The sequence below is a fragment of the Pristiophorus japonicus genome, chromosome 8, assembly GCF_044704955.1.
Source record: "Pristiophorus japonicus isolate sPriJap1 chromosome 8, sPriJap1.hap1, whole genome shotgun sequence".
NCBI lineage: Eukaryota > Metazoa > Chordata > Chondrichthyes > Pristiophoridae > Pristiophorus > Pristiophorus japonicus.
Window position 1 is genome coordinate 50,857,291 of NC_091984.1, and position 15,345 is coordinate 50,872,635.

General features: G+C 43.6%; 1 protein-coding gene across 2 annotated transcripts in view; it reads left to right on the forward strand.

Annotated features, from left to right (window-relative positions):
* ccdc24 (coiled-coil domain containing 24) overlaps positions 1-15,345 on the forward strand; it is a 191,937-nt gene that overhangs the window by 133,102 nt on the left and 43,490 nt on the right. For both annotated transcript variants that reach the window (XM_070886772.1, XM_070886773.1), the window contains one exon: positions 6,809-6,863. In XM_070886772.1, the coding sequence (XP_070742873.1) occupies positions 6,809-6,863 (55 nt within the window). The remainder of the gene's footprint in view (positions 1-6,808; positions 6,864-15,345) is intronic.

Genomic DNA, 15,345 nt, shown 5'->3' on the forward strand with positions numbered 1-15,345 from the left:
GTGCAGTTTTGGTCACCTTACTTAAGGAAGGATATACTGGCTTTGGAGGGGGTACAGAGATGATTCACTAGGCTGATTCCGGAGATGAGGGGGTTACCTTATGATGATAGATTGAGTAGACTGGGTCTTTACTCGTTGGAGTTCAGAAGGATGAGGGGTGATCTTATAGAAACATTTAAAATAATGAAAGGGATAGACAAGATAGAGGCGGAGAGGTTGTTTCCACTGGTCGGGGAGACTAGAACAAGGGGGCACAGCCTCAAAATACGGGGGAGCCAATTTAAAACCAAGTTGAGAAGGAATTTCTTATCCCAGAGGGTTGTGAATCTGTGGAATTCTCTGCCCAAGGTAGCAGTTGAGGCTAGCTCATTGAATGTATTCAAGTCACAGATAGATAGATTTTTAACCAGTAAGGGAATTAAGGGTTACGGGGAGCGGGCGGGTAAGTGGAGCTGAGTCCACGGCTAGATCAGCCATGATCTTATTGAATGGCGGAGCAGGCTCGAGGGGCTCGATGGCCTACTCCTGTTCCTAATTCTTATGTTCTTATGTCCCTTGCTTTTGCTGGTATATATCAGTGATTTAGACTTGAATGTTGGAGTATGATTGAGAAGTTTGCAGATTATACTAAAATCGGCTGTGTGGTTGATTATGAAGAAGAAAGCTGTATACTGGTCAGGTGGGCAGAACAGTGGCAAATGGAATTCAAACCGGATTAGTGTGAGGTAATGCATTTGGGGAAGGCTAACAAGGTAAGGGAATACAGATTAAATGGTAGGACACGGCGAGGTGTAGTGGAACAAAGGGACCTTGGAATGCATGTCCACAGATCCCTGAAGGTAGCAGGCCAGGTAGACAAGGTGGTTAAGAAGGCATACGGAATACTTGCCTTTGTTAGTCGAGGCATAGAATACAAGAGCAGGGAGGTTATGCTTGAACTGCATAAAACACAAGTTCGGCCACAGCTAGAGTCCTGCGTGCAGTTCTGGTCACCACATTACAGGAAAGATGTGATTGCACTAGAGAGGGTACAGAGGAGATTTACGAGGATGTTGCCTGACTGGAGAATTTTAGCTGTGAGGAAAGATTGAATAGGCTGGATTTGTTTTGTTTGGAACAGAGGAGGCTGAGGGGAGATGTTATTGAGGTGGATAAAATGATGAGTGGCATAGATAGAGTGGCTAGGACGGACCTATTTCCCTTAGCAGAAGGGTCAACAACCAGGGGGTATAGATTTAAAGTAATTGGTAGGAGGTTTAGAGGAGATGTGAGAGGCAATTCCTATACCGAGAGGGTGGCGGGGGGTCTGGAACTCACTGCCTGAAAGGCTGATGAGGCATAAACCCTCACCGCATTTGAAGTGTCGTAACCTACAGGGCTACGGACCAAGAGCTGGAAAGTGGGATACGGCTGGATAGCTTTTTGTTGGCTGGTGCGGACATGATGGACTGACCTGGCCTCCTTCCGTGCTGTAAATTTCTATGATTCTATGATTCTAAGTGCTCAACACCATAAACAATGATAGAAGAACCTGAGCAGTTTCGGAATTTCAACTGAAGGCCGAAGGTTAGAATATAGCCTTGAACTTTGTTTCAATTATTTATGGCATTTATGGTCTGTAAAATTTTATAATGTCCACCACATCTTATAAACAGTGCCTTTGTAGCCTCATGCCTGGTAGCTCTGTGAAGTAAGGAAGCTACAAAGATGTAGATTTCTTGTTCCAATTGAAATTTCTTAACCGCGCCTCAGCTGATGCTTCAATCTGACTCGTTGGTGAACATAATAATAGGATTTCATGAGACTGACTGAAGCAATTAATTGTGGTCTATTTAAAATCATGTGGCTTGAGATAATCATTTGAAATTAAAATTCTTTCTTCTATTGCCATTCTGTGGTACACCTTTGAAAAGACCCTAATTTTTGCGGTAAATTTACATAATGCTGCACGGAATCAGTATTCCCAGATGATTAAGATTCTTACTGTATATAGTGTATATTTATTTCCGTGATGTTTTTTATTTTAGTTTCCAGGTAATCAACTGGAAATTAAAAATAAACCTGAAACAATTTGTGTTAGTTATTGTATATTTGGTAATGTTATCATGCCTCTTTCTACAATACATTGGGCTCAATTTACCCCAATGCCGTTTTTTGGCATATTTGAAGAGTTACGCCCGTTTTTTTGGGGCCCAACTTACGCCAAAAAAAATCATCCAACTTTCCCCGTTTGAATTGTTGATTTTGGCGCCACATAGCCTGTCCTTTAGCTTTGGGGGTGGAACCTAAGATCTATGCAAAAAAGATCGGGTTGCCAGGGTAACGAGGGACACATTGCGGGCTGAGGCTGGAAAGTGAAATATGCAACACATTCTGGCCAGCTCACAGCAAAGTGCAAACACCTTGCACATTGCAGCAGATTACCAGCATGAAATTATTAGAGTTTATGCCAAAAGTCTAATTCCCCCACTCCCCACCCCCCCTCCTGGTGCCAGATGTCGCTGCTAACCCAGGCCGAAAGGCCTCTTTCCCCCCCCCCCCCCCCCCCCCAACGGTGCTGGGTGCTGCTCCTAACCCTGGCCAAAAGGCCTCCTCTCCTCCCCTTTCTCCCCTTACCCCTCTCTCTCCCCCTCTGCTGCTGCTGTCCCGGCTGTGGAACTGTATCTGCTGTGCTGATTCTCTTACCTACACCGATTTTGTTAACTGCCCAGAAGGTTTTTCCAGAGTGGTCACATACGCCATCCTAAGAAAAATTGGAGTAAATCAGAGCTGGCCAAACTTGCTTAAATGACCAGAATTGGCGCGGGTGGCAGGTTACACCCCCAATGAGGTTTTTAAAAAAAATCGTAGCCGAAAAAAATCCTACCCAAGTGAATTACACTAGCACAGAAACTTTGGGAAAACTTGAGATTTGAATTTACTCAAAAGAAAATGGTGCACGCCAAAAAAATGGTGCAGATAATTGGGGAAAATTGAGCCCATTAAGTGGGAGATCAACTCGCCAGATGTCGACTCCAGGGGCCCACGTTTCCACATGATTTGCGCCTGATTTTTAGGAGCAACTGGTGGAGAACGGACTATCTTAGAAATCGCAATTCTCCACATTTTTTTTTCTGCAGTTCTAGTCAGGTAGAACAGTTCTATTTTGGAACAGAATTTTTTCTTCAAAAGGGGGCGTGTCCGGCCACTGACGCCTGATTTGAAAGTTTCCACAGTGAAAACGTACTCCAAACTAAGTTAGAATGGAGCAAGTGAAGATTTTTGTAGAACTGAAAAAACCTGTTCTACACATTAAAAAATCAGGCGCAGGTTACAAATTAGGCGTCCAGAACGAGGTGGGGGTAGGGAACTCATTAAATTCTACAATAAATCCTTATTTATACTTCTACAAATATTATACAAATAAATCCAACCTGAATAAGCATTTATAAGCAAAGAAAAGATTAAATAAACTATCTTCCTACCTGTGTGAAAGTGCTTCAGGCACGGAGAATGCTGCAGTCAGCCTGAGGCGCCTGTTCTTCCCGCATGAGGGGGGGGGGCGAGGAGGAGGCGCCTGTTCTTTCCCGCGGCGGGGGGGAGGAGGCGCCCGTTCTTCCCCGCGGGGGGGCGGGAGGCGCCCGTTCTTTCCCGCTGGGGGGGGAGGCGGCCGTTCTTCCCGCGGGGGGGTGGAGAGGAGGCGCCCGTTATTTCCCGCGGGGTGGGGGAGGGGAGAGGAGGCGCCCGTTCTTCCCACGGGGTGGGGGGGGAGAGGAGGCGCCCGTTCTTTCCCGCGGGGGGGGAGGAGGCACCCGTTGTTCCCGCGGCGGGGGGGGGGGGGAGGAGGAGGAGACAGTGAGAAGGCTGCAAGTGCTGATGTGCTGATGGCAATGTGCTTTTATTTAAAAAAATTTCAAAAATTAAACAGCTACAAAAAACTACAAAAATGGCCGAGTGCCAATATTCTTTTCACACTGAGCATGCACGAATGCTCCAACGCGCATGCGCAGCGTTGCCGGCAGGAAAAAAACTAATTTAAATAGTACCCGCCCCCTCCCACTTACAAAATCGGCGCGAGTGTAGGCTCCGCCCCCTGGGCGCCGCGCCAGGCAGACAAGGAGCTGCAGAACGCTCCAGAATCGCAAGTTTTTTTTTAGGCGTGAAAAACAGGCGCCCAGCTCGGAGGGGCGCCCGTTTTTTATCGTGTGGAAACTTGGGCCCCAGATGTCATAAACTGTCTAATGCAAATTTCTATATCACATTTAATATCCGAGCCAAATAGCTGTAGTCTTTTAATTGAGCTTTAAAAAAGCCAGGGTTCCGATCTACAGCCTGCCCTATAACTGACCTGGGTATTCCTTTCAACAATGCAGTGCAATCGTACCTTGTAGCCTTAAAGGTACACAACAACAAAAGTTGCATTTATCTAGTTCCTTTAACCTAGTAAAATGTCCCAAGGAACTTCATAGGAGCATTCTAAGTCAAAATTTTACACCGAGCCATGTAAGGCGATATTACGACAGGTGACCAAATGCTTGATCAAAGGTACATTTTAAAGATGTTGTTGAAGGAGGATAGAGAGGCAGAGAAGTTTAGAGCGAGGATTCCACTTGGGACGTCCGTAGGAGTCACGAAAGCCTGGACTCCCAATCACGGTAGAGTATTTTCTCATTCATAGCAATAGGAGTTTCTAAGTCCGAAACTCCTATTACTATGATGAGAAACACCCCCAAACACTACATTTAAAAACTTAAAAAAACCTCACATAAATACATTATAGAAATTAAAGTTGATAGAAATGTTTTTGAAAAAAAATATATGCTGATTTTTTAAAAAAAGTTTTAATTATGTTTAAAATAAACTTACCTGAGTGGGTGGGGTGTTAACATTAAAATATGTTTTTTAAATTTTATTTTGATGTGTTTTTGTATGTTTTAAAACTCTTATGCTGGTAAAAGTAGGCTATGCGCCTGCTTTTACCAGGCGCAAGAGTTTTAAGGACATTCGCTGGGCAAGAGATGATGGCAAATAAATGGGAATGTCCTTCTCCCCGACATGTGTGCGATCTGTCAAGCCAGAAACTTGACAGATCGGAAAAGCCGGTTTTCGGTGCATGCGCATTGCGTGCCTTCCCGAGTCCGTGTACATGCCATACGGACCTGGGGAGGCCGGGATTTCCAGGCCAATATGTTTTGGGTGATGTGCCTGTCATGGTTGAATAGCTGACATTGTGTGCAATCTGTGAGATGTGGGTGTGAGGATTGCAGCTATGATTGTGAAGTATGAGTCATGATGCTAGAGATTGTTGGTAGGTGAGTGCTCAATGCACCATACCCCATCAATGTGTGAAGCTAGCGGTATAGTTGGTGGGATATGGCATTTGAAGATGCATTCACTAAGTTTAACCACTCTTGTGGAACTGGATCCAGGTCCTGGGGGCAACACACATGACACTGACTGCTTGTGCTATCTCATCCCACTGCCTTCTAACGTTCTGCCTGGAAGGCCTCCTGCCCCCCCTGCGGGTAGAGGACCTGTCTTATGTGTACCCCCGAGTCCTCCAGTGCTGTATCAGAGAAGTGCCTTGCCCTTTCACTTCCCTGTTGCAATATGGCTGTATCGAGAGTCAAAATGAGGTGCTTTTGCAACAAAGCACCTCCCCTTTAAGAACTGCAGAGAGCTTAGGCAAAATATTATTGGCCAGTAGACTGCACCTGATATTGGCCCCCATCTTGAGCGCTGAGCCAACCAGCAACACGTTTAGTGCTGAGTTCAGCGCTCCAATCGTTATTATGAGCAGGCAGTACGAATTTTGAGTGCTACCTGCATGACTTTATATAGGCGCGAGCAGATCGAGCTTCGTGCTCCTCACGCCCATTTTTGGGCCCAATCCTATGTCACCCTCAGAGTGTATCAGAGAAATGGAGTAATAAAAAATGCAATCATGTAAGCCTTGTAATGAAGTGTTGTGTGTCAGTCAGTGCAGAATGTTCACATTTTTAAAAACTGTTTTTGATTTAGTCTGGCCTATCTGAGCCACATACCTTCAGTATTGCTGTAGATCAGGCGCAATGTGGAACTCCTTACAGAGGCTACTACTTGCTGTATATCTGGTTATATTTAGTTTAAAGTACTGAAATATTATTTACACCAGTGTGAGAAGGTGTTTCCACTAGTTGGTATCTACAGCCATGACAATGTTGCAGACTGTAAAATAGGCCTTTAAGAAGAAAAATCAGAGAACTTGAAGCCTGATGCATACCATTTTACATATGTGACTACTGTAAATGTTGGACAGAGTAATCTGAAGAGTATTCAGGTAATTCCTGAGTTATTTATGCACAATAACATTACCAATGATGATTTTCAAGCTTATACTTCAAAGAACTCATGAAGAGTTACATTTTCTTGCCCTTTTTAGTGATCGGATTTTTGGTCAATGACCAGGTACATATGGAAGAGTTCATAAACAGGCAGGTTCTGCAGGGATGTGCTATAATAGGTTGTAATGGTGAGGGCACAAATAGAGAGTAAAAACATGAATGCTGTGATATTTATATTGTTGAAGTTTATAGTACCAGTCAAAGGCATCTAATTGCCCATGTTAGTAGAACCTCAAATTAATCAGCAATATTTGTTTTTGAAGTTTACCTATTATGAAAATTTAAGAGATACATTAAGTTAGCAGATTGATGGTATCCAAAAGAATTTTGACAGTTTATATACTGTGTTTTTCAATAAAGATCTGAGTGCTTCAGCTTCCATGTATAGATATTTTGAGCAATTATTTTAAGGTTTAAAGATATATATGTATCCTAATCTTCTACAGATCCAATTTACAAGAGGAATGCAATACTTTGGAGAAACATATCCAGTTCTTACAGGTAAATGGTCTTTAAGAGATCTGGTACAATTCATTATTTACTTACCTTATGATGCTGATTTATTTATAAACCCCCCTGGAAGGCCTTATTCACAAATCTTTTGTGGATCTGGTAAAAAAAAATAATCCCATTTTCTCTGCAGTTTGTCAGTAGTCTAATTGTCTGCCTAGGTTTTCAGTGAAGTACAATGTTTGAAGATTCCCATATCTGTGTAGAATTATTGTTACTTGTAAAACATAGGAATCCCTGTAAATATGGGATCACTATTCCATGCCCAACTGCATTTTTGCCATTACCGAGCAACCCCGCACACTTATTTCACAGGGGCATGACTTAGTAATGACATCCTGCATGCCATGCCAGGAAATATGGTTCGACTGTGGATCTGTTTTCTTAATGATTTAACTTCAATAGCTGTCTAAAATCATAAAACTAAGACAGTTGAACGAGCAAATTAGTAGCTGGAAAGTTATGAAGTACCTATGTAGTGCTTCCCTGTCATTGATTGGACCAGATAACACTCTTTAAATTTGTCTTACTGTAATTTCAGGATAATGGTTTGTATTATGGGAATAAATAGATTTTTGAGGGCAGTTTGCTATATCTTAACTGGCTTTATCAACGTGAGAAAAAGGATGAATGATGTACAGCAGCCACTGGGTAAATATTGACTCATGAGTCCATTCCCAGTGTCAAATATTTAGATAAATGGAGAAGGGATGGGAGTGGAGAAGATGAAAGAGATTCCAGAAATATCACACATTGATTTTAAAAAATAAATAAAAAGAGGCAACAATGCATATCTAGTTAATTTTGCTTCAGTTCTAACCAACAGGCTAGATGTGTCGTACTTCTGTTAGATATAGAAATTCTGAGACTGGGAGATTAATTTGAGTCACAGTGCAATTACATCATGTAATACATTTAACATAATCAACATCGGTTGTATAAACACCCATAGCTATTTCTATTGGGTTCACTTCAGATCAGTGATTTCTAGTCTGCTACATATCCTGTATCGACTGCACATCATTTTTAATCATATTTCTACCAATAAGATGTTTCCAAATCAAGATCAGTTTTTTCCTGTAGATCATACATTTTCCTCACAAGGATGAAATTAGTAAAATCTAAGGGCTAGACTTTCGGCACATCATCAAGTATATAAGCGCTGAGATTCAGGTTATTGCCCATTTTTGATGCAAAATGGAAACTAGTGCCTGATTATAGCCCAGTTATCGCCGGCGCAACTTTCGGCATACAGGAATGAACTGCATCGCCTGGCCTATTTTTTTCAAAAAATGACGTCTTCCTCGTGCAAGGCCGAGAATACTGGTTATAATGGAAACTAGCGTCCGATTATCGTCTAGATGATCGCCGAGCGCTACTTTCGGCATTTCGCCCATAATTTTCCCAAATGATCGCTGGCCCATAAAAGGCAACTGAAGAAAAGCTGTAGTCACCTGACCTTAACTCGGCACTATGGACGCCATTCTATCCATGTCCTTTTGCTGATTTTCTGTGTCCTCACACATTGCATTTCCTCCCATCTTTGTATCATCAGCAAACTTGGCTACGTTACACTTGGTCCTTTCTTCCAAGTCGTTAATATAGATTGTAAATAGTTGGGGTCCCAGCACTGATCCCTGCGGCACCCCACTAGTTACTGATTGCCAACCAAAGAATGAACCATTTATCCCGACTCTCTGTTATCTGTTAGTTAGCCAATCCTCTATCCATGCTAATATATTACGTGTGACTGACCAATTCATTTATTTCTTGAAAATTAATAACTATAATGTTACTGAGTAACAACTTTGCATTGCATTGAATTGAATTCCCCGTTCTAGATTTACTTAGGGAAACTTTAATCCCCAAGAACAGGTAGATTGAGGTTGGGTGGGCAATTAAAATAGGCCATTATTAAGATCACGATTGCAACCCGGCTCCCAACAGGTTTTAACGGGTGCATTTGGATGCCTGTGAGTAAGCTACTCGTCACAATTGTGACCTTAATTAGTGCAGGCGAGTGGGTACTTATTGCAGCAGTTAACATCCTTATGAAACATTAGTGAAATCTTATCGCATTGAATTTAACATCTCCAGCACGGATTTTCCAGTGCTTGGGAAACCCAGCAGCTAAAGCGAAGCGTAAAGGCCCAGATCCAGCAGGTAAGTACCTTTCCAGCATTGTCAGGAGGAGCAAGAGTGCTTCCCTCCCGATCCCTCAAGCAATCTTGTTTCCCTCCCAGTGATCGATCTCTACCCACCTCCACGATTTCCCCACCCCGCTCTGACCTTCCATCTACGATCATCCTTCCCCCGCCCCCCCCCCCCAACCTTGCAACCACGATCTTGCCCCCCTCCGCACCCTGACCTACTATCCACGATCTGTGCCTCCACCTTCCATCCATGATCTCCCTTCCCCCAAATTTTCATCCATTAGCTTCCCTTCCCCAACCCCATGATCCTCGATCCACAATATCTCCTTTTGCACCCCTCCCCGACCTTCCATTCATGATCTCCCCCCCGCCCGCCACCCCCCCCCCCCCTCCACCTCCCTCCGCTGCAGCATATCAGTGCAGCCAATAGCTAGGCAGCCTCTCAATCTGTGACTATAAAATATATTGGTTGTTTGAGACAACATGACCAGAAGGATAGATTTCAGCATGTACAACTCTTCATTATATATCTTCACCTTTGTTGGTCCTCAGTTAATAGTTCAAATCAGTAAAACATGTTCTGAGGAAGGGTCTTGCCCCAAAACATTAAGCTGTCTTTTCTCTTTACAGATGCTGACTGACCAGCTTTGTATCTCCACTATTTTCTGTTTTATTTCACTTAAACTTTACCGAACTTGAAGGAAAATGCAGAGTTCTGTGATTTATCGAATATGAAAATGAAACAAGTGCCCATTCATTCAGCATCTCAAAGTATTTGCTTTTAGCGTATCTCGAGTTTTTTTTTCTGATGTAATCACTGGAGAATATTTACCATCTAGAAAAAACAGCTCCAACCTGCATATGTACAGGATTTCTTACCACATCTGTTTCCCTAGTTCTCTATTGGATGTATTTTAGTTGTATTTATTGCAGTGCTATTCTTCCTGTGGCATTAGAAAGGAGCATTATCCTCTGGAATTTTTAGCTTCCAGACATAAAATACCTGAGAATCTGAAAATGTTCCATTCTCCAACACTCGTGTGCCTGCCTGCAACACAAAGTTCACAGAAACAAGTTAAATTTTTTTTTAAGTTTGCATATCCTGCCTAACTGCTATTTGTGTTTTGCACATATCTGTTATTTGCATAGTCATTTTGCTTTTTGATGCAGTTCTTTAAAAAAACTCACTGAGGTGCAACAGTGCTCAATACTCTGGTGCTGTCAGTGACTTCACATAGTTAGATAATATTTAGAAAAATGTCTGACTACCTCTAGATTTCATAATCAAATTTTTGATATATATTAATGACCTGGACTTGAGTATAATTTCAAAGTTTGCAGATGACATGAAATTCGGAAATATAGTAAACATTGAGGAGGATAGCAGCAGATTTCAGGAGGGCATAGACAGACTGGTGAAATTGGTAGAAACATGGCAGATGAAATTTAATGCAGAGAAAAGTGAAGTGATATATACGAAGAATGAGGAAAAGCAATATAAACTAAATGGTGCAGTTTTAAAGAGGGTGTATGGTCCTGGGGGATTACATACACACTGTTAAGTTACCTCTTACTTCGAATTTTAAGGCATGGCAATAATGGTTTCCGTGGAATGCCCTTTTGGACTTTTAGAATTTCTGAACCTTTCTGTAGACCACACCTCCTTTAAGCAATCCTGTATTTGTAGCCTGTGGGAAGATCATTCTATACCTCTTTAGTCATGGGTTGAAGTCCCAGGAACAACAGTGGCACTTTGCAGTCTTATTACTTTATGTTTTGAGTACTGATCAGTTCATGTAAATAATGGCCCTGAACCAAGCCGTCCAATAATCGAGTGGTAAGAAAATTAACTTTGACCTTCTTGGTTATGAATGTAAACCCCAGAGCAGTCCACAACAAAAGTCCTCGGCCTCCTACACTGTTCCAGTGAAGCTCAACTCCAGCTCGAGGAACAGCATCTCATCTTTCGTTTCGGCACTTCACAGCCTTCTGGACTCAACATCGAGTTCAACAATTTCAGATAACCTCTGCCCATTTTTGACTTCCTTCCCCTCACCCCCTCCACCCCCCGCCCCCGATCTTATGTTTTTGTTCTCTTTGTATTCAAATCACAGATAGATAGATTTTTAACCAATAAGGAAATTAAGGGTTACGGGGAGTGGGCGGGTAAGTGGAGCTGAGTCCATGGCCAGATCAGCCATGATCTTGTTGAATGGCGGAGCAGGCTCGAGGGGCTAGATGGCCTATTCCTGTTCCTAATTCTTATGTTCTTATGTCTCCAATGGCAGCTGGTCACTATTCTGCCATTCATACCTATCGAGACTAACCTTTTTCTAACTTCTGCAATTACCATTTAAATTTGGCCCATCATCCCTTTTGTGTCTCTAATCTCTCCTGCCTTCCACTCTATCACAGATCATCCCTTTTGTTCTTCCACTCTCCCTTTCAGTGCTCCTTAAGAATCTGTTCTTTTTCAACATTCGCCAGTTCTGACGAAGGGTCATCGACCTGAAAAGTTAACTCTATTTTTCACTCCACAGATGCTGCCTGACCCGCTGAGATTTCCAGCATTTTCTGTTTTTATTTCAGGTTCCAGCATCCGCAATATTTTGCTTTTGTAAAATTGCAAGCAGTGGAGGTGCCAGTGGATCCTTTTATCTAAGGAATTGGGTTATTATACAACCAGACTGATTGATAAGTGTCTTCTCTCAACAATGCATTTGGAGCAATCTAACTCCATTTCCTAGGTGGCATAAGTCAATAGTGCAAAGCTACTCCTTAACTCAGCACTGCATTTCTTTATTTTTGAGCTGTGAGTTTTTATAGCAGCGAAATGCAAAGAAGGATATGGTTTTTTGATGCTTTACAATATCTTCATTGAATTCTAGAATTACATTTGTTTTTGTCAGACTACTTAAGTGAGTAGTCAGATGTGAAACTCAGACAAAAAAGCCTTAGAAATCTTCACAAAGAAACTATATATAAAACACATTACCAGAGTTTTCCAACTGCTGTCAACAGCTGAATGTTTTCTTAACTGGTCAACCAGACATAATCCCTCTGGTCTCAGTAAAAGTACATTTAGCGCAAGGGAGCTATATGTTTTTGTACAGTGTGGACGTTTGCAATATTTATAGAATTGAAACAGCTTCTATATAGTGTGTAATGTATCAGAATAGGGCCCAAAATTCTCCACCATTTAGCACCAAATTTTTGGAGGTATCAGTGTTTTTTGGAGCTAGCTTAATTTTGCAAGTTTCGCCAAGGATATAACGCCGTCCTTAACAGTTAACGGCCGATTTTTTTTAGTTAACGTTTTTATGATGTCTGTCGGGGTCAAACCCACCTGTAATGTCATTTTTGCCCGTTTTTGCGAGTTTCGTCAATAAGGACCTTACTTTACCAAATTGGAGTCAGATGGAAAATCGGCGTTACAGATGCCATCTTGTTTATCGAAGCTGAGTTATAGGTTTTGGTGGGAGGGAACAAGACTTGTATTATATCCAAACTAATTAAAAGTGTTTGTGTGGAGGGAAAAGAGAAATTTTATTTATTGCAGTAAATTGCGAGTTGAAGTTCCACCACCGAACCGCTGCTCACCGGGCTCGAGGCACGCAGATTCGGAGTGCCAGTCGGCAGGATTGCTCCCTCGGCCGGACACAGGAGCTCGGCGCTGGGCTTCCAAAGAAGCCCGGGGTGGGCGGGGGAGATGTGGTTGCCAAGCCGGGGAGAGGGGCGGCAGCGGAGATTCCTTTCGGCTAGGAATAGGGGCGGGTTATTACACGTTACCCTGGAAACCTTAATGCTTGGGCATGCGCAGAACGGGGCCTCAGTTTTTCGGCACAGAAGTTAAGCTCCACCCACAGAAACCAAGATCTTTGTGCACTGCGCCAAATTCAAAGAGAAAAATGGCGAAACTTCGGACTTGTTTTTGACGCTACATGGCTTAACAAAATCGGCCGTTGATCTGAAATAGCGCCAAAAAGGCATTATTTGTGAGTTCTTTGTCTGGAACTATTGTGCACAGAAAACCACTAGCTATATACTACTATAATGAATGGAATGTGGTATTTAATCAGATGTCACATTTTAAGTATCCAACTAATTTGTGACCCTTAGGATTATTAAGTAAAGATGGCTTTATGCTGTCAAAATGCAATACCTTCTCCCTACTCAAAAATTATGGAAATAATTGAATTTTAAAAGAATACTATTGTGTTCCTAACACAGATGAGGCTGCACACAGGGAGGCTAAAGTAACAGTGACTTCAGTCTTTAATAAGACACTCCAGAGTGAGGAACAGGCCTTAGGGGGCCGGCTTATGCACAGTGCGCATCCCTTGGGACTTCAGGAGATGAGCTCCCTGGTGGCAGAACATAGGAGTGCATGCTTTACAGATACACAACATCACACCCCCCCTCCAAAGTCAAAGTGAAAACTATTTACAAGATGAGGCGGTCAGAAGCCTTTCTTTCCCTGGTGGACCGCCTCGGTACAAATGTCTGTTCTGGTGTGTTGGCTGTGCCCTCGTTGGGCTGGCGTGTTGTTGGCCCTGCAGGGCTGCTGGGTTAGCCTGGGCTGTTGGGCGTGATGGGTTCGATTTCCTGGTCCGGCGTGATGGTGTTGATCCTTTGGGTGTGTGTTGTGGGTGCGAAAAAGGTGGTGTCTGCTGTGGGTTGTTCAGGGCAGTCTGTGAACCGCAGCCTCGTTTGGTCCAGGTGCTTTCTGCAAATTTGTCCATTGTCTAGTTTGACTACAAACACCCTATTCCCTTCTTTAGCTATCACCGTGCCCACGATCCAATTGGGACCATGTCCATAGTTTAGCACATACACAGGGTCATTCAGATCAATTTCCCGTGACACAGTGGTACGACCATCGTTTACATTTTGTTGCTGCCGCCTGCTCTTTACCTGATCATGCAGGTTGGGCTGAACCAGCGAGAGTCTGGTTTTAAGTGTCCTTTTCATGAGTAGCTCAGCCGGGGGCGAGTGAGCGAGTGGGGTCTCGTGCGATAGCTGAGCCGTTCTCGGGACAGGCGGGTTTGGAGTGAGCCTTCTGTGACTCGTTTAAGGCTCTGTTTGATTGTTTGTACTGCCCGCTCTGCCTGCCCATTGGAGGCTGGTTTAAACGAGGCCGAGGTGACATGTTTGATCCTATTGCAGGTCATGAATTCTTTAAATTCGGCACTGGTGAAACATGGCCCGTTGTCACTGACCAGTATGTCAGGCAGGCCGTGGGTGGCAAACATGGCCTTCAGCTTTCAATGGTGGCGGTGGCGGTGCTTCCCGACATTATTTCACATTCAATCCATTTTGAAAAAGCATCCACCACCACCAGGAACATTTTACCGAGAAATGGGCCCGCATAGTCGACATGGATCCTCGACCATGGTCTGGAGGGTCAGGACCACAAATTTAGTGGTGCCTCTCTGGGCGCGTTGCTCAACTGAGCACACACGCTGCATTGCCGTACACAGGACTCTTAAATCAGAGTCGATACCAGGCCACTACACGTGGGATCTGCCTATCGCTTTCATCATTACTATACCCGGATATGTGCTGTGGAGATCCGAGATGAACGTCTCCCTACCCTTTTTGGGTAGCACTACGCGGTTACCCCGCAACAGGCAATCTGCCTGAATGGACAGCTCGTTCTTTCGCCGCTGGAACAGCTTGAATGGCTCTTGCATTTCAGCGGAGATGTTGGCTCAGCTCCCATGCAGTACACAGTTTTTTACTAGGGACAGCAGAGGATCTTGGCTGGTCCAAGTCCTAATCTGGTGGGCCGTGACAGGTGATTTATAATTTTCAAATGCTTCCATGACCATCAACAAGTTTGCAGGCTGCGCCATTTCCACCCCCGTGGTGGGCAATCGTAGCCGACTGAGAGCATCCGCACAGTTCTCGGTGTCTGGTCTGTGGCGGATGGTATAGTTATACGCTGATAGCGCGAGTGCCCACCTTCATATGCGGACTGAGGCATTAGTATTTATCCCCTTGTTTTCAGCGAACAGGGATGTGAGGGGCTTGTGATCAGTTTCCAGCTCAAATTTGAGGCCAGACATGTACTGATGCATTTTCTTTACCCCGAACACACATGCTAATGCCTCTTTCTCAATCATGCTGTAGGCCCTCTCGGCCTTAGACAGGCTCCTGGAAGCATAGGCGACAGGTTGCAACTTCCCCGCAACGTTCGCTTGTTGTAATACACACCCGACTCCGTACGACGACGCGTCACATGCTAGCACAAGTCTTTTACACGGGTTATACAATACAAGCAGCTTGTTGGAACATAAAATGTTTCTGGCTTTCTCAAA